The sequence below is a fragment of the Phyllopteryx taeniolatus genome, chromosome 2, assembly GCF_024500385.1.
Source record: "Phyllopteryx taeniolatus isolate TA_2022b chromosome 2, UOR_Ptae_1.2, whole genome shotgun sequence".
NCBI classification, from domain to species: domain Eukaryota; kingdom Metazoa; phylum Chordata; class Actinopteri; order Syngnathiformes; family Syngnathidae; genus Phyllopteryx; species Phyllopteryx taeniolatus.
The window spans coordinates 20,948,087-20,967,541 of record NC_084503.1 but is presented as its reverse complement, the minus strand read 5'-3'; the positions used below and the strand labels follow the sequence as shown (position 1 = coordinate 20,967,541).

The 19,455-nt window shown below is 44.3% G+C and overlaps 1 protein-coding gene across 3 annotated transcripts in view; it reads left to right on the top strand.

Annotated features, from left to right (window-relative positions):
- Nucleotides 1-19,455, top strand: part of cep89 (centrosomal protein 89) — a 71,100-nt gene that overhangs the window by 17,098 nt on the left and 34,547 nt on the right. For all 3 annotated transcript variants that reach the window (XR_009787119.1, XM_061765179.1, XM_061765185.1), the window contains 5 exons: nt 4,181-4,264; nt 4,343-4,449; nt 8,027-8,142; nt 12,613-12,793; nt 18,837-18,992. Coding sequence is in view for 2 of the 3 variants with exons in the window: in XM_061765179.1 (XP_061621163.1) it covers nt 4,181-4,264; nt 4,343-4,449; nt 8,027-8,142; nt 12,613-12,793; nt 18,837-18,992 (644 nt within the window). In the remaining variant the exon portion in view is untranslated. The remainder of the gene's footprint in view (nt 1-4,180; nt 4,265-4,342; nt 4,450-8,026; nt 8,143-12,612; nt 12,794-18,836; nt 18,993-19,455) is intronic.

The window sequence follows — 19,455 nt, the reverse complement described above, 5'->3', positions numbered from 1 at the left end:
GACTGCATCAGCTGTTAACGATAGTGATGGACCAATCAGGATACAGGTCAGATACGTTAGTGGTAGCATATCATTTGTGTTGTAATCAGTATGGTCGACAATGCGAAGGCCTTTTCTACAAAATGGGTGACAAGACTGGCTTAAAAGTCAAAGCAGCGGGATATCATTTAAGGGGAGAATTGCATTTTAAGGTGTTTAATATGGGAAAAAAGACAACAACAAATGTTATTCAGAGACTAAAATGTAAATTATTTAATAGCTTTTAGTTCAAAACGGGACGTAAAGGGGTTATCTGTATAAGGTCCTGAGGGAATCTCTTGACCCGCTTCTCTAAAAATGTTTAATTTGTTAAAAAAAAAAATTTCACTGTAAAATATTTTTGTATTTTCTTGGAAATTTTTACATACCGTATTTTCACGACCATAGGGCACACCGTAGTAAAAGGCGGAGTCTTAGTTACGGGGTCTATTTCTGTATTTAACACATACATAAGATCACCATATTATTGGGCGCAGGCATGGTAAAACATACGCTATCTTAAAACATACGGTAGCATGCATGCGCGGTAAAACAATGTTTTTTAAAAGGCAGCGGGAGCAAAACTGAGTTCGGTTGTATTTTATTGAAGTATTTAACAATGTACTCATGTTATTTTTTTTATCAATCCTCATCCACAAAGGTAGTATAACAATATTCACATGCATATATTCTTCATAATCTGTGAAAAATAAGTTTGACAAATAAGTTTGAGAAAGTTCTATCGCGACATTCTTCTTCTACTCTTTTTAAAGATGACAGAAACCTGTAGCTCCATGCATGCATCGTACCATACTGCCACTTAAGAGGCCAACGGAAACTTCTGGTTGCAGTTTCTGGCAAGGTGTATTTTAGCATAAGACGCGGGAAATTTGCAAGCGCTCTTTCCAGAATTCATTGCTATCGTTAAAATTACTGTATCACATTTTGACGGAATTAAAATGCATCTTTAATGTGATTTTGTAGAGACAGGGTTTGATAGTTAAAGTGGTGTTGATTCCAGTCATTTATAGTTAAAATGGTGTTGTTTTTAGTCGTGTATTTACTGCTGCTGTTGGTGGCAATCTGGCACCCTTACTCAGAATAGTTAGTCATGTAGCATATTAATACCACTTGAGGCCAATACAGAGGCTGAAATAAGTATTTAACACGTCACCATTTTTCTCACTAAATATACTTCCAAGGGTGCTATTGACCTGAAAATTTCACCAGTTGTTGGGAACAACCCAAGTAATCCATATATACAAAGAGAGAACAAATAAGATCAGAAATTAAGTTGTGTGTAAAAATGTATAATGACACAGGGAGAAAGTATTAAACACATGACGAAAGGGAGGTGCAAAAAGGCATGTAAAGCCAAGACAACACCTAAAATCTATCAATAATCAAACAGCAATCCAGCCTCTTTTCAGTGTAAATGAAAATCAGATGGTTCAGTCCTAATTGATGCCCTACAAAAATGTCTCATTGACAAGGTGTGAGTCAAGACACATCTCATGATGGGTAAGAGCAGAGAGAAGTCTCAAGACCATTGAAACCTAATTGTTACAAAACATAACGATGGCATTGGATACAGGCGCCTATCTAAGCTTCTGAACGTTCCAGTGAGCACGGTTGTTGCCATAATATGTAAGTGGGAAGCCAATCATACCACTATAAATTTGCCTTGATCAAGTGCTCCTCGCAAGATTTCTGACAGAGGGGTGCCAAGAATAATCAGAAGAGTTGTCCAAGAGCCAAGGATCACCTGTGGAGAGCTTAAAAAAGACCTGGAATTAGCAGGTACTGTTGTCACAAGGAAAACGGTGCGCCATGGCCTGTATGCAGGCTCACACCACGAAAGACCCCATTGCTGGAAAAAAAAAAAAGCATGTCAAAGCTCGTTTAAAATTTGCTGAACAACATTTGGACAAGCAAGTTAAATACGGGGAGAACATAGTCTGGTCGGATGAGAGCAAAATTTAACTGTTAGGATGCCATAATGCACACCACATTTGGAGGAGAGATGGTGCTAAAATGGCATCACTCTCAACACACCATACCAACAGTGAAGTTCAGAGGTGGGAACATGATTGTGTGGGACTGCTTTTCAGCAAATGGTACTGGTAGACTTCACATTATTTAAGGAAGGATGAATGGGCAAATGTACCAAGACATTCTTGGCAAAATTCAGCTGCCATCTACGAAGATGATGAAAATGAAATGAAACGAGGGTGGACATTTCAGCAGGATAATGATCCAAAACATACTGCCAAGGAAACTCTCAATTGGTTTAAAAAATAATAATAAAGTTGCAAGAATGGCCCAGTCAATCACCTGACTTAAATCCAATTGAAAATCTATGGAAAGAACTGACACTCAAGCTCCATTAAAGAAGCCCACGGAACCTTTAAGATTGGAAGACTGCTTGTGTGGAGGAATGGGCCAAAGTCACACCAGAGCAATGCATGCGACAAGTTTCTCCATACAGGAGGCATCTTGAAGCTGTCATTACAAACGAAGTGTCACAAAGCGAAGTTGGATGTGAATTGGATTGGACCCAAGAGCAGACTGAGGCGGAAGGAGTAGATTTAGAATGGTTTATTGCAGGTTGGCTCAGGGTAATATCCAAGGCAAGGGGGAAGACCATCGGGACAAGGAGTGAGCAGGAAGCGGGAACGTAAGCAGTTGGGGTAGCTTGGCGGCATGGCTGGAGCAGTCAGCGAGACGGGGACGGCACGGGAAAAACACTGGGAGTACGAGAGTCAGCCGGTGATTCACAAATAAGCTTCAGTATTCAGGCGAAGGCTGTATGACTTGACAGGCTTTAAATGCAGGCAGTTAACAGTGCTGCTTGAAGACAGGTGCTCTGCACAGGTGATGCTGATTGCTAGGGAGACAGTGGGGGAGAGGGAGATACAAGGCGCCACCCAAGTTCCAAAAGAGGAACTTGGGTTTGGGCATGGATCATGACACAAAGAATTTTGTCAAAGTATTCAATAAATACCAGTTGGCGTGTTCAATACTTTTTCCCTCGGTCATTTCACATTATTACACACACCTTAATTTCTGAGCTTATGTGTTCTACTTTCTTTGTATGTATTGATTCCCAACAAATTTTGGTGAAATTTTCAAGATGTGTTAAATACTTATTTCACCCACTGTAGTTGTGTGAATACCAGCTGATCCGTGGGATGCGTACGCTGTGTAAAATGTGCAGTGACATAATTAATTCAAATACAAGTAGACTTGTCAAGGGAATTGCTAGAAAATTCAGCTAACGATTCCAAGGTATCGTTAACTTTGGAACCGGTTCCCACCGGTTCTCGATTCTTGATACCCATCCCTTGTAGTGGGTAGTTTCCAATCTTATATGGTGACCAGTTCAGGGTGTACCCTGCTTCTCTCGCCAGATGTCAGCTTAAGTTAATTTAAAACTCTAAACCATTGGTTCTTAAACTCTTGGAGGTACTGAACCTCACAAGTTTCATATTTCCATTCACCAAGCCCTTCATAATTGGGGGAAAAAAATTAAAAATGAAATAAAAACTGTGCTAAATTAGCTTCACACGAAATCACTGTTCAAAGAACAAAACCAACAAATCATAAATTTCACTCAAAAATCAAAAAATCTAACTCAATGGATATTTACTCTAAATCAATGTAACCTTTGCTGTTGCCTTACATACTACAGATAAGTTCAGGAATGTTCGGCTTCACCTTAGAAAGTGCTGCGCTCATCATTTTCGCAACAAAGTCTTCCTTTTCTTTGATTTTATGTCTACCATCCTCGTAAACGATTCCTCGCAAAGATACGTTGTAATAAACAATATGAGAATGTCAAAGGTTTTCTCGATTTGGTGATGCTAAAAGGCTGCGAGCATTGTTGTTCTGAAGAGTTGTCACAAATCATACAAGAAGGGTAAATGAAACGGACAGACACGCACACATGGACACTGTGTGTGTCTTGACCTCCGCTGAACCAACCGAACCCCTAGGGTTTGATCGAATCCAGGTTAAGTCCACTGCTCTAAACTGAATTTAAATTTTAGGTGTGAATGTGAGTGTGAATGCTTTTTTTGTCTATATGTGCCCTGCGATTGGCTAGTGAACAGTCCAGAGTGTAGTCTGTTGACATTGCTCCGTTTATTCTTGTTTGGTGAAGGTGGACATGAAGTATTTGTCTCCTCTGATGTTGGCCTACGAGGACATGTTGAATGACAAAGAGACTCTCCTGCGCACTGCTGAGGTAAGGCGCGTGTGAATATTACTGTAAAACCAACTGGTTTTATCACAGATGACAACAGGATGTGATTGGTCGCTGCAGGAGGAGGTGAGGAAGCTTCGGGTACATGTGGAGGAGGTGGTGAAGGAAAACGAGAGGTTTCACTGTCAAATGGCCAAGAAGACCGAAGGCTTTAGTCAGGAGGACTGGTAAAGACAAGACATCACCTCATGCATCGTATTTTCTCATGACAAGTTGTTGTTTTATCACAGATTAGACAATATCCAGTGAGTTGACACTTTTCTTATGGTATTACCGGTATATCAGAAGATCAGAGGATGAGGCTAGAAGAGAGGAGAAGGGAGTGTGAGGAAAGATGAGGTAGTATGTGAAAGGTTGACAGAGAGGTTATGATCATTGTATATAAGGGACATAACATGCAAATCAGTCGCCTTTTGGCAAAATTCGCCGTTTTGAACTCTAAATAGGCCATTTCTGTGAATCGTATAGATCCAATGAGTTTTTCCTGGGGTTGGGGGGTCGCTGTCGCTGTTGTCATTGTCTGTTTCGTACTCATGGAACGCTGGCAGTTCGATCCATTCCACACATCCACCATAAACATACACATGTAATTTCTGATTATTACTCCATGGCGGACTACTATGCGAGCGCATCAGCGTAAGGTTCCGCCTGTGCACCCGGGACCTGCTTTGGATAAGTCACAGGAGTTGACAAGACCAAAAAAAACACTTCCGCCACTTCTGCTGTTCAGAAGTAACTTTTAATCTGTTACAATTATCTAAATGTCGCTCGCTACTTTTATTTATCAATTATTGCTTATTTAACTATTTCGTGCACGAGACTACGACTTCCGCATACGGGCGCTTTTTGCTCCAGTCCAATCTAAGCGCTAGTGATGTTTAAGTATAGCTCACCAATCAAACGACACAAGAAAGTCACATGACCTCACACAACGTCTTCCAATGGGCTTCCCGAGCATACGTATTAACACTAGATAAGCCAACCCGTCTGATCGTCGTGCCTACGTGGCCACCATGTTGGGAAGGTCGTCGTTACCATGAAGGCAATGGCGCGCTACTCGTCGTGTTTACATTTAGATGGACAATAACAACAGCTTTCATGTCTTGTAGTATTTGTCTGGCACTGTCTTCCCAAACGTGGATATCTTATAACTTGAGAAAATACCTTGAAGTAAATTGCAGATGTTTTGTTGTAGTTTTGGCTGTGCATACACACACACACACAGCAATATCAGAATTTGCAAATTCATTTTATTTTGTTATTTTTATTTTATTGATGTTCATGCTGTGGTTATTTCACTGCGTACTTTTAACGCTTAAGTAATTTTTGGGAGAACTATCTTTTACTTGAGTCACATTATTGTCAAGTAATAGTACTCTTACTTGAGGACAATATTTGGCTACTCTACCCACCTCTGGATCAGACATCCTCGATTGCTACTCTTACATTTAAGCAACATTTTTGCTTATCAGATCAGCCGGTGTCGTATTTGTTGCACTGGTCTTTTGTATTTTCGCATTGAGGTGCTGCAGGTCGTGGCCCTAGTTGTGGTCCCAGCGGAACCGCGAAGCACGCGTAACATCGACGGCAAGAGCTGATCCAATAGTACATCTTGTATTAATTAGGAAATGCGCCTACAATTATCTAATTAGTTTACAGATGTTAATGTTAAATGTATTAAACGACGGGGCGATGTTAGGGATTATGTCACAACACAGAATGAACTAACTTCAAATTCGGAAATGGCCAATAAAAACGGAAAAATACTGTACTTAATATTTTCCTGGAGGATGCATTTGGGATTAGCCTTTCAAGTCGGTAATAGTGAAAAATGAAGTGAAACGTACAGTGATTTTAGTCAATTCATCTCTAGAGTGAGAGTGCTTAAAGAGGAGCATGCTATTCATGTGGCACAGTTCGAAGCAGGCCACATGTGAAAGTGGAGATGGGCCTGGTTTAAGTTGGAGGTAAAAACAAAAAAGCAAAGAAATGAGGCAAATTTAATTTTAAATTTGTACATCAACATGGACTTGAGCGGGGTAAATAAATGTTTTTCTGCTTGAAGAAAATTGTGTATTTTGCCTTACTGTACTGTACAGTTTTCCAGATTGCTTAATTTATGTTGAAAAAAAAAAATTATCTGCAGGGGCCCGGGGGATCCCCTCAGACTCTCCTAGAATGTTTTTTTTTTTCATGTCCTTGGTGTTTGCATGTCTGAAGGGAAGAGTAAGTAGATATGACAGCTTTACAGATATTATTTGAGAACAAGATTTGAAATGTTAAGTAGGAAATGAGAATACGAGAGAGGATGATGTTGAGATGATTAGAATTGTATAAATTATTGTATGTGTGCATGTCTGGGTGTACGGGTCCCTGTGTGTGTGGTTGCGTGCGTATGTCTAACTTGTGTGTTTTAAGCGTACATTTGGTGTACATGCTCTCCTGACGGGAGATACAATTGACAGTGTGTTGCTGTGCCGTCTGTTTAGGGAGGAAAAGAGCAATGAAACTATCCAGCATGTCCACACTTGGAGTTGAAACGGTCGAATGCTGTCCAATATTTGTCACATTTGACAAGATTGTGATGTTGTTTGTGGACGCCAGTACACTGAAGTAACACTGCTGCTTTGGTTAACCTACTTGCAGAATGTTGGGGAGACATTAGTGATGCGAACTGCCATCCATGAAGAGGCGTTGGAATAAAACACGCTTTTTAAAGGTCCCAGATTTTGGACCTCCTTAGAGTGACTCTCTAACATGGCCCTAGTATAAAAGCGTCAATTTTATTTAAAAAAACACCTTGGTTTTGTCATACGAGTGTCCAGAAAAGGCCCCTCTTACAGCTACTTCTCATTGACCGACTTTTGTATCCTCTTTGTCCATACTGCCCCCATTCCTCTGATTGGTTGCCTCCGTGTAGAAGACACACTTGTGAGAGCAGAGATGTTTGTTATGTTGACAGCGCTGGCTCGGGAGCGGAAAGGGAAGGCGGAGATCTTCGCTAGTGACTTAGATAACCTCGAGAAATTCTAATGACCTGATTCCAGGCCTCTCGGCAGAAAAACATCTGGAACTCAGGAATGCGTGGATGATTTTAATTCATATTTCCCGAGGCACCATTGAGACAATATTACATCCCAAATACTATAAAAAGTTGGTTTGTCCCCTTTACTGTAATTGACACACACAGGTGAAACGTTCTCACACACACACAGCTGAAATCCTCTCACACTACATACGGAAATACGCTCATATACTGAAATTTGCCTTTCAGTAGCGTGGATGAAGCATTTCAGTTGTGTCTATAAAAGCGTTTCAGTAGTGTATAGGAAAGCATTTTAGTAGTGTCTATAAGAGCAATTTAGTAGTGTGTATGAGAGCATTTCAGTCGTAATTTTTATGAGAATGTTTCATTAGCGTATGAGTGTTTCAGTAGTGCGTATGAGAACGTTTCAGAAATGACGAAAGCATTTCAGTAGTGTGTACGGAAGTGTTTCAGTAGTGAGTACAAGTACAAATGTTTCAGTAGCATTTGTATCGTGTATAACGAACTGTTTCAGCAGTGAGTACCAAAGCATTTCAGTCGTGTGCATGAAAGTGTTTCAGTAGTGAGTACAAGAGCGCTTCAGGAGTGAGTAGGAGAGCATTGCAGTCGTGTATGAGAGCATTTCAGTTGTGTTTGTGTGTGAGGTAATCCTCAAATATGTCACTAACGGACATGGTCCCTCGTGTGTGTGTGCGCAGCAATCAAGTTCAGCAGCAGGCCTTGCTGGTGTTGCAGGAGAATCAGCTGCTGATTGAGCAGATGGAAGCTCTGAATGCTAAAAACGAGGACGAGCACAGCAAACGCCTTTCTGAAGGTACATACTTCCATCCATCCATTATCCATCTGCCATCTGTACCTCATCCATCCACCCATGCATCAATTTCCCCATCAATCACCCATCCGCCAGCCAATCATCAATCCATCCACCGTCTATTTATCATCAGTCATCATTCCATACATACATACATCATAATCGATCCATCCATTATCCATCCTTTATTCATCATGTGCTGGTGTGACCAACATTATCAGTTGGTTAGTGCAATAAGATCTTGTATTCCGATACCACCGGACCCCGTCTTTTATGATCACTGGGCTTTATCTTGTCAACTCAAATGCGACCGGGTACACTCGTTACCACGGGCACGACAACAACAATCGATAGTGCGTGCATTGTGTTGGTCAAAAAAGAACAAAATGGGGAAAAACGTGTGGTGGTCACTGGTGCTCGGAGAAGACGTTCATTCAGAGATTGCTTGAGGTATGTTCACGTACTTTTAATACGATACAGCTCGCAAGCAGGCAACAAAACGTTATGTAGCCTAGCAAGAAAGTGCTAGCACTAACAATTGTACGTAAACATATGCCGGTGTTTACTAATGTTAGTTTGACCTGTCTGATTGGAATACATGACCTGACAAGAGAATATTTTTTAAGATATTCAGTATACACCACACAAGTATATACAGTAAATGAACAAGTCATTTAACTTGACACATTGCTCCATCTTGTGATCGGAGCAGTGCTCTGTTATCTCGCTGAATTCGGTGATCGGCCCCAAAAATCCAGATTTCTGTCTGTCTGTCTGTCTGTCTGTCTGTCTGTCTATCTATCTATCTATCTATCTATCTATCTATCTATCTATCTAATCATGTAACCCAACCAACCCTGTTTATATCATTAAAATAAAGAGCAATAATTGGAGTGGTAATAATTTATCCATGTTCTGTTTGGGACATAGGTTTTAAATTGGTAAATTCATGAAATAGAAAGCTGTTCCTAATATATTTGATTTGTTTTGCAGTCAAACAAATGGAAAAACGTATTGTTATTTATTGTTATATCAGGTTTGATCAGATTTTCGTGGTCCTATCCCTTTGACATCAAATTGGGCTTTATGTGGCCCCTTAACAACAATGACTTTGACACCCCTGAGCTAGAGCATCTGTCCATCAATCCACTAATCCATCAACCATAGGGATGGATACCTTTTACATTTCAACCAGTGCAGTACCCGTCCTTAACGATATAAATTTTCAGTAATTTTTGGTGTTTATGTGGTAATACATTTTTCTATTTAACATTTATTTTTCAATATATAAACTTTGACAAATATAACAAATGAGCAAACGAGGATGGAGTAAAAAAAAAGTTAGATAATAATGTTACAAATAATAAAGAGTAAAACAAACAAAAAATAAAGTTTTGCAAAATACAAAGTGCGAAGCAAACTTCTTTGCAGTGAACTGCACAAGAAACAAAGGCAAACAGTAAAGCTATTACGGTTTATCTTCGTTCCTTCTGCAGTTCTTTTTCAAGAACACTAACATGTCCACTTTCTCAAGCAAGAGCCAAGTCTGCTCCATGATGACTGTATCCTCTGCTATGGAGTAACTAGTATGACAATAGACAGACATTTTGACAGTAAATAGAAGAAGCTATTGGAATGTCTGCTGGTTTTAGTTTGCATTGTTCGATAGCGCGTACCTGAGGGAAGGAGCTGGAAAAGGCGGTGACCAGGATGTGCAACTTCCAAGAGGATTTTGCATGCTCTTGTCTTAGTTTTGGCAGCATGCAAGTCCTCAAGGGGTTACCGACGATTATTCCGGCAGTCCTAATTGTCCGTTGCAGTCGGAGTTTGTCCTTTTTTGTGGCAGCGGCAAATCAGACTGTGATGGATGAACACAGGAATGAGTCGATGACTGCTGTGCAGAACTGCCTCAACAGCTCCTGTGGCAGGCCGTGCTTCCTCAGAAGCCTCAGGAAGTACATCCTCTGCTGGGCCTTTTTTAGGATAGAGTTGATGTTGGTCTCCCACTTGAGGTCCTGAGAGACTGTAATTCCCAGGAGCTTGAAGCGCTCAATGGTTGACACAGGGCAGTTGGACAGCCTGAGGGCCAGCTGTGGTGAAGGATGTTTCCTGTCTACAGTCTTGAGCGTGTTCAGCTCCAGGTTGTGCCGGGCGCACCAAAGTTCCAGCTACTCCACTTTCTATCGACATGCAGACTCGTCACAGTCTTTGATGAGGCCGATGACTGTGGTGTCGTCTGAAAAATGCAGGTGTTTTACAGCCGGGTGCGTTGAGGTGCAGTCGTTCGTGTAGAGAGAGAAGAGCAGCGGAGAAGGGATACATCCTTGGTGTGCCAGGATCCCCAGTTCCAGTGGTGCATGTGGATAAGGTGGTATCCCCCTCAACCTCACCTGCTGGAGAAGCTGGGAGAAGAGGAGTTCGGGATGATGTTGAATGCAGAGCTGAAGTCCACAAACAGGATCTTTGTGTAGGTCCCCTTGCCGTCAAGGTGTTCTCGGATGAAGTGCATTCATGTTGACTGCATCATCCACAGACCTGTTTGCTCGGTCGGCAAATTGCAGGGGGTCCAGCAGGGGTCCTGTGATGCTCTTGAGGTGGTCCAGCACAATGCGTTCAAATGACTTCATGACCACAGAGGCAGGGTCAGGGCAACAGGCCTGTCGACATTCAGACCCAAAATTGCAGGGGACTGGGATGATGGTGGAGCATTTAAAACAGGATGGAACTTCACACAGTTCCAGAGACATATTGAAGATCTGCGTGAAGACTGGAGCAAGCTGGTCCGTGCAGACTTTGAGGCAGGATAGGGACACAAGGTCTGGGCCTGCTGCTTTGTTGATCTTTTGTTGTTTGAAGATGCGTCTCACATCCTGTTCATGAATAGTCCACGCAGACGTCAGCGGTGCCATGGTGGTCTGTGGTACGGCTGGGTGGATGTGTGGTGTGAAGGTGTCCTTTTCAAATGTGCAGTAGAAGGTGTTCAAGTCGTGAGATAGTCCACTTTTGTTCTCTGCTTGGGGGGGATGGTTGCTGGTAAATTGGTTAGCGATTTTAATCCTCGCCAGACTTACTTAGTTGTTGGGACCAAACTGTTTTTCCAGTTTTTGTGCATAATTTCTCTTTGCAATGTTATTTTTTTTTGTCATCTAATTTATAGCGTGATTTTATAGGGCTCTGTCCCCACTTTGATGAACATGTGAAATGTCTTTGTTGGTACACACACATCTTCACAGAAACTGATATAGGATATTACAGCGTCCGTATATTCATCCAAGCTGCTAGTTGAAGATTCAAAGACACTCCAGTCTGTGCAGTCTAAACAGCTTTGAAGTTCTGTCTTTGTTCATTGGTCTACTTCTTCACTGTTTTCACCATAGGCTTTGCACATTTAAGTTTTTGCCTAATGCAAGTTAATAAAGCATGCTCACATGATTTTAAACATGAGGCTTATTTACCTTGAACAGACGAAGCTAATGCCTCACTTGTATTGTCATTCTCACGGTTGCTGCTGCCCTTTAAGGGCATTTCCTCTTTCGTAGCAGAGGTCAAGTCGCAAACAGAAGCTAGCTGCCCCTGCTACCTGTGCCGAATGCAGGAGCTGTAGGGCTATCCATACATCAGAGGCTGTCGATTATGGTGCACTCTTCAGCCTTGGGCATACTTTTATGTTTGATGAAGTGCTTCCTCAGATTTGATATTACCCCTGCTGGCCTGGTACTTTGTGTCACAGATGTTGCAATGAGCGTAATCTGCGTCACATTTCGAGACATGGCACCATACTTTTGAGCGCTTTCAATCCATGCTGTTTCGTTGTGAATGTGAACTGGCGACTACTGAGTAAGGCCATTACGTTTGTGCATGTACTGCTGCGTTCAAATGCACCATGGAAAATTGCCAACTCTTCCACTTCTGCACAGTCACAAGGGTGCGCTTGGGTATCGAAACATGTTGGCATTTGATTTTACATAAATCAGTACTTATTAGTACTGACCTAAATCGGTCGGTACCAAAAAAAGTATGGACCTCGGTACCCATCCCTAACTGTCCATGAAAATCCATCATCCACCATCCATGTCCATCATGTATCTTCAATTGGTGATCCATCCATCTCCTATCAATCGTCCATCTGCTATCCATCAATCAAGTCATCATTTGTCCATCATCTGTCCATGGCTCATTATCGATCCATCGATTATCCATTATCATCCATCTCTAATAATAATACAAATAATAATCATTCATTTTATTTGTAGGTGCCTATCAAGCCACTCAAGGTCATTGCACAAATATAGTTAAAAGTAATCAAGCAGTATCATAAAAATAATTATACGTAAAACAAATCAAATGGGAAATGATATGGGAAATGTGAATAGGCAGTCCGGAATAGGTGTGTTTGGATTTGAAGAGGGTTGTGTTTTGGAGGGCATCCATCCATCAATCCATCCCTCCATGTCTCCATTCTTCCCTGTGCAGTGTCCCGAGCATCCAAGCAGCTAATACTGCTCGAGGCAGAAAACCAGCGTTTGCGGGAGGAAGCGGACAAGAGTAGAAGGGAGGCGCGCGAAAGCGAAAGGGAGGCCCTCGCTCAAAGAACCCGCCTCAAGGACGCCATCACCTGGGAGGAGCACTGCAGCATCGCTGTGAAGCTCAGGCGGTACAACATTGCATTACCTCCTCGAGAGCGGGTTATGATGTCATCATCTTAAAGAACTTGTAAAGTGATTTCAATTTGATTGATTGCTTGATTCTTTATCTCCAACTATGAAAACATAAAAACAGAATAAAAATAAACAAAGGTCTCTATACAGAAGGATCTCACCTATTCCACATAACAGTACAAATGAATGACTTCAAAAAGGGGTAGAAGGAAGCAAAAGCTTATCTTGTCCTGCTCCCTCCTAACAATTCATATCTGTAAACAACTTGCGTGTGTCTCTGTATAATTTTTTCAATATTTTCACATTGATACAAATAAATCACATCTTCTGAACAAAAAAATCATCATCTAAACAAAATCAGCTTTCAAGCACCGCATCTTCTTCTTTTCCTTTCAGCTTGTCCCGTTAGGGATTGCCACAGCCTGTCATCCTTCTCCATGTAAGCCTATGTCCTGCATCCTCCTCTCGAACACCAACTGCCCTTATGTCTTCCCACACTACATCTATAAACCGTCTCTTCGGTCTGACTCTAGCTCACTTGTGTCAGCTCCATCCTCATTACCCTTCTACAAATATACTCACTATCTCTCCTCTGAACATGTCCAAACCATCAAAGTCTGATCGCTCTCACTTTGTCTCCGTAACATCGAACCTTGGCTGTCCCGCTGATGAGCTCATTTCTAATCCTACTCAACCTGGTCACGCAGAGCGAGAACCTGAACATCTTAATTTCTTTTTCTTTTGTTCTCCCCCTTTAAACCTGTTCTGTTCAGCTGCATGGCCTTGCAGAATGGTGGTGTTGCTTTGCAACAGGGGAGTTTGAAATACTCCCTCTGCTTATTTTAAAATTTTTGTAATTATTCTGATGTTAATTGAAAATGCAGCCGGACATAAAAGGGTTTTAGGGGACAGAGTGGACAAGGGGAACGAGTGGCGAAAACTACAACAGAACAATAGTGAGACAGTCTAGATTTAACAGAAGTAACATTACAGCAGTCATTTGTAGTTTGGGTTGGTGGGACACCCGGTGAGGTCATGCATTAACTAACCAAGAGAACAAGATAAGGGAGGACAGAAGAGGGCAGGAAAGGATGTGGGAAAATGATCAAGGCAGTGCTACTGTCGAGTGGTGCAGTGGCATTCTTTTTTGTCTAAACATTTCTGCCACCTCCAGCTCTGCTTCCTGTTGTCTGTTCAGTGCCAGTTTCTCTAATCCGTACATCATGGCTATCCTCACCACTGTATTATAAACTTTGCCCTTCATCCTAGCAGAGACTCTTCTGTCACATAACACACCTGACACCTTCCTCCACCCGTTCCAACCTGCTTGGACCCGTTCCTTCACTTCCTGACCACATTATTATTGGTGGCTGACCACCTCCCTGGAGCCTCACTCTTCCCCCACCACCCCTCTCATACATGCACATATATTCTGTTTTACTTCGGCTAATCTTCATTCCTCTGCTTTCCAGTGCATGCCTCCATTCTAATTGTTCCTCCACCCTGCTTCCTGCTTTCACTGCAGATCACATTGTCATCTGCAAACATCATGGTCCAAGGGGAGTCCAGTCTAACCTCATCTGTCACCCTATCCATCACCACTGCAAACAGGAAGGGGCTCAGGGCTGATCCCTGATCCAGTCCCACCTCCACCTTAAATTCGTCTGTCACACCTACAACACAACTCACCACTGTTCTGCTGCCCTCGTACATGTCCTGTATTATTCTAACATACTTCTCTGCCACTCCAGACGTCGGAATGCGCTACCACAGTTCCTCTCTGGGTACTCTGTCATTTCTCTAGAGCTACAAGGACACAATGTAGCTCCTTCTGACCTTCTCTGTACTTTTCCATCAACATCCTCAAGGCAAATAATGCACCTGTGGTACTCCTTCTTGGCATGAAACCATACTGTGGCTCGCAAATACTTCTGTCCTGAGTCTAGCCTCCACTACTCTTTCCCATAACGTCATTGTGTGGCTCATCAACTTTATTCCTCTATAGTTGCCACAGCTCTGCACATCACCCATGTTCTTAAAAATGGGCACCAGCACACTTTTCCTCCATTCCTCAGGCATCTTCTCACACACTAGAATTCTATTGAACAAGCTGGTCAAAAACTCCACAACCACCTCTCCTAGATGCTTCCATACCTCCACAGGAATGTCATTAGGACCAACTGCCTTTCCATTTTTCATCCTCTTTAATGCCTTTCTAACTCCCCCCTTACTAATCATTGCCACTTCCTGGTCCACCATACTTGCCTCTTCTACTCTCCCTTCTCTCTCATTTTCCTCATTCATCAACTCCTCGAAGTATTCTTTTCATCTATTTAGAACACTACTGGCACCAGTCAACATATTTCCATCTCTATCCTTAATCACCCTAACCTGCTGCACATCCTTCCCATCTCTATCCCTCTGTCTGGCCAACCTGTATAGATCCTTTTCCCCTTCTTTAGTGTCCAACCTGGCATACGTCATCATATGCCTCTAGTTTGGCCTTTGCCCTATGTCACATCTCAATGTATTCCTTTTGCCTCTCCTTGGTCCTCTCAGTGTCACACTTCTTCTTAGCTAACCTTTTTCCTTGTATGATTTCCTGTACAGTGAGGTTCCACCACCAAGTACTCTCCTGCCTGCCTCTCTGATCACCTTGGCTGCAGTGGTCCAGTCTCCTGGAAGACCCCCTCTACGCCTCGGCTGCGCCTAGAAATTCTGTCCATAAAAGTTATGAACAGAATCGGTGACAAAGGGCACCCTTGGCGGAGTCCAACCCTCACCGGAATCGAGTCCGACTTACTGCCGGCTGTGCAGACCAAACTCTGACTCCGGTCGTACAGGGACCAAACAGCCCGTATCAGGGGGTTCGGTACCCCATACTCCCGAAGCACCCCCCACAGGACCACTCGAGGGACACGATCGAACGCCTTCTCCAAGTCCACAAAACACATGTAGACTGGTTGGGCGAACTCCCATGCACACTCGAGGACCCTATCAAGGGTGTAGAGCTGGTCCACTGTTCCACGGCCAGGACGAAAACCACACTGCTCCTCCTGAATCTGGGATTCAACTTCCCGACGGACCTTCCTCTCCAGCACCCCTAAATAGACCTTACCAGGGAGGCTGAGGAGTGTGATCCCCCTGTAGTTGGAACACACCCTCCGGTCCCCCTTCTTAAAAAGGGGGACCACCACCCCAGTCTGCCAATCCAGAGGCACTGTCCCCGATGTCCATGCGAAGTTGCAGAGGCGTGTCAACCACGACAGCCCTACAACATCCAGAGCCTTGAGGAACTCCGGGCGAATCTCATCCACCCCCGGGGCCTTGCCACCGAGGAGCTTTTTAACCACCTCGGTGACCTCAACCCCAGAGATAGGAGAGAGGAGAGAACCCACACTCTGCTCCCTCATGGGAAGGCGTGTCGGTGGAATTGAGGAGGTCTTCGAAGTATTCTCCCCACCGGCTCACAACGTCCCGAGTCGAAGTCAACAGCGCCCCATCCCCACTATACACAGTGTTGATGGTGCACTGCTTTCCCCTCCTGAGACGTCGGATGGTGGACAAGAATTTCCTCGAAGCCGTCCGGAAGTCTTTCTCCATGGCCTCACCGAACTCCTCCCATGCCCGAGTTTTTGCTTCAGCGACCACCAAAGCTGCAATCCGCTTGGCCAGCCGGTACCCATCAGCTGCCTCAGGAGTCCCACAGGCCAAAAAGGCCCGATAGGACTCCTTCTTCAGCTTGTCGGCATCCCTCACCATTGGTGTCCACCAACGGGTTCGGGGATTGCCGCCATGACAGGCACCGACCACCTTACGGCCACAGCTCCGGTCAGCCGCCTCAGCAATGGAGGCGCGGAACATGGTCCACTCAGACTCGATGTCCCCCTGCCTCCCCCGGAACATGAGCAAAGTTCTGTCGGAGGTGGGTGTTGAAACTCCTTCTGACAGGGGATTCCGCCAGACGTACCCAGCAGACCCTCACAATACATTTGGGCCTGCCACGTTGGACCGGCATCTTTCCCCACCATCGGAGCCAACTCACCACCAGGTGATGATCAGTTGACAGCTCCGCCCCTCTCTTTACCCGAGTGTCCAAGACATGCGGCCGCAAGTCCGATGACACGACCACAAAGTCGATCATCGAACTGCGACCTAGGGTGTCCTGGTGCCAAGCGCACGTGTGGACACCCTTATGCTTGAACATGGTGTTCCTTATGGACAATTCGTGACGAGCACAGAAGTACAATAACAGAACACCGCTCGGGTTCTGATCGGGGGGGGGGGGGGCGTTCCTCCCAATCATGCCCTTCCAGGTCTCACTGTCATTGCCCACGTTAGCATTGAAGTCCCCCAGCAGAACGATGGAGTCCCCAGTGGGAGCGCTCTCCAGCACCCCCTCCAAGGACTCCAAAAAGGGTGGGTACTCTGAACTGGTGTTTGGTGCGTAGGCACAAACAACAGTCAGGACCTGTCCCCCCACCCGAAGGCGGAGGGAGGCTACCCTCTCGTCCACCGAATTGAACCCCAACGTACAGGCGCCGAGCCGGGGAGCAATAAGTATACCCACACCTGGTCGGCGCCTCTCGCCGTGGTCAACTCCAGAGTGGAAGAGAGTCCAACCCCTCTCGAGAGGACTGGTACCAGAGCCCAAGCTGTGCGTGGAGGCGAGTCCGACTATATATAGTCGGAACCTCTCGACCTCACACACCAGCTCTGGCTCCTTCCCTGCCAGAGAGGTGACATTCCACGTCCCTAGACCCAGCTTCTGTAGCCGGGGATCGGATCGCCAAGGTCCCCGCCTTCGGCCACCGCCCAGCTCGCACTGCACCCGACCCCTATGGCCCCTCCCACAGGTGGTGAGCCCATGGGAAGGGGGACCCACGTTACCCTTTCGGGCTGTGCCTGGCCGGGCCCCATGGGTGCAGGCCCGGCCACCAGGCGCTCTCCTTCGAGCCCCAACTCCAGGCCTGGCTCCAGAGGGGGGCCCCGGTGACCCGCGTCCGGGCAATGGAAACCGGAGTCCATAATTTGTCTTCTTCAAAGGGGTCTTTGAGCCGTGCACATTTGCACACATACAGAATTAATGTATTTGAGTGATAGTTTAAGTTCAGCGTGGCGTTTCTTTTCAGGGCCTTTAGTGGACACGCCCACAACGTCCAACAGGCGGGAAAAGTCTTTATTTTTACCATTTATGGAGCCTCACTTTGTATAGTTGACAATTTTTTTATTCATTCATTTTATTCATTCAATTTTGGCACGCAACAACAAACTTATGTGGCGTGTCAAGACATTTTTATTTTCACTTTACATGACTTTTAAGTGTCCTACAGTGCATCCGGAAAGAGCTCTACTTTTTCCACTAATTGTTATGTTCGTCTTATTCCAAAATTGAATAATTTTTTTCCTCAAAATTCTACACACAAAACGCTAAGAAAACATGGAAAACTTGTTTTTTCTCTCTCTCCAAATGTGGTAAAATTAAAGAGTAAGAAATCATGTCTACCGTGTAATTGGCTGGCAACCAGTTCAGGGTGTACCCCGCCTCTCGCCCAGAGTCAGCTAGGATAGGTTCCAGCACGGCCACGACCATACTGAGGATTAGCGGTATGGGAAATGGATGGAAATCACATCTAAAGGGCCTATCTCACTTTTGTGGAGCATTTGAACGGCAAGGTCAATTCCTTTGTTTTTCTTTTGGACTGGGCATGATTTGAAAAGGCACAAACCTGTCGATGTAAAGTTGACAAGCTGGACAGTGCCTGTTAGAGCACAACTCAAGCATGAAGTTGAAGGAATTGTCTTTAGATCTCCGAGACAGGATTGGAGAAGGGTACAGAAAAAATGCTGCTGTTTTAAAGTGAATACTTTTCGGATGCACTGGAAAGCTAATGCTAATAGGTTGTGTACAAGTGCACTAAATTGATCCAAATTAGATTGCGATAATTATTTACTTTATTGTATTGCTTTAACAATGTATAGGGACGCTTTCTCATGTGGCGGTAAGTTCCATTTTCTGGTTCTCATCACACTTCTCAGGCAGCTGGAACAGGAGCAGAGCAGGAACAAAAATGAGGCAGACGAGGCACACGTCCTGCGCTATCAAAATCAAAGTCTGCAAGCGGACAAAACCAAACTGATGGCAGCTGTGGAGAGGATACAGGCGGAGCTGAAGAGCTGCAGACAAGCCAATAGGTAAACATGAGCTCAAGTTAAGCTTTAGCAGTTGGATAGCCATCCATCTAGCCGTCATCTATGACCCCTCATACATACATGGAGCTCTCTAGCCATCATCCACCTAGCCATTATCTGTCCATGGTACATTATCCATCCATTCCATCTAGCTATCATCTATCCATGGTAGATCATCCATCCATGGATCATCTATCAATCTATTCTCATTATCCAGTCATACATCCATCATCCATCCATCTGTCCATCTATCATTATCCATCATCATGCCATCATCCATCAATTATCCATCATCCATCCATCAGTGTATCCTTTTGTCCATTCGTCTGATGTTTATCCACCACCACTATGTCAGGCTGGTTGGCCACCACTAGTTTGTCCATCAGGATCTGTAAGTCCCACAGGATCTTAGCTTGGTTGTTGGCAACCACCTTGGGTGGTGTCTGCCATCGTGATTCTGGGACCG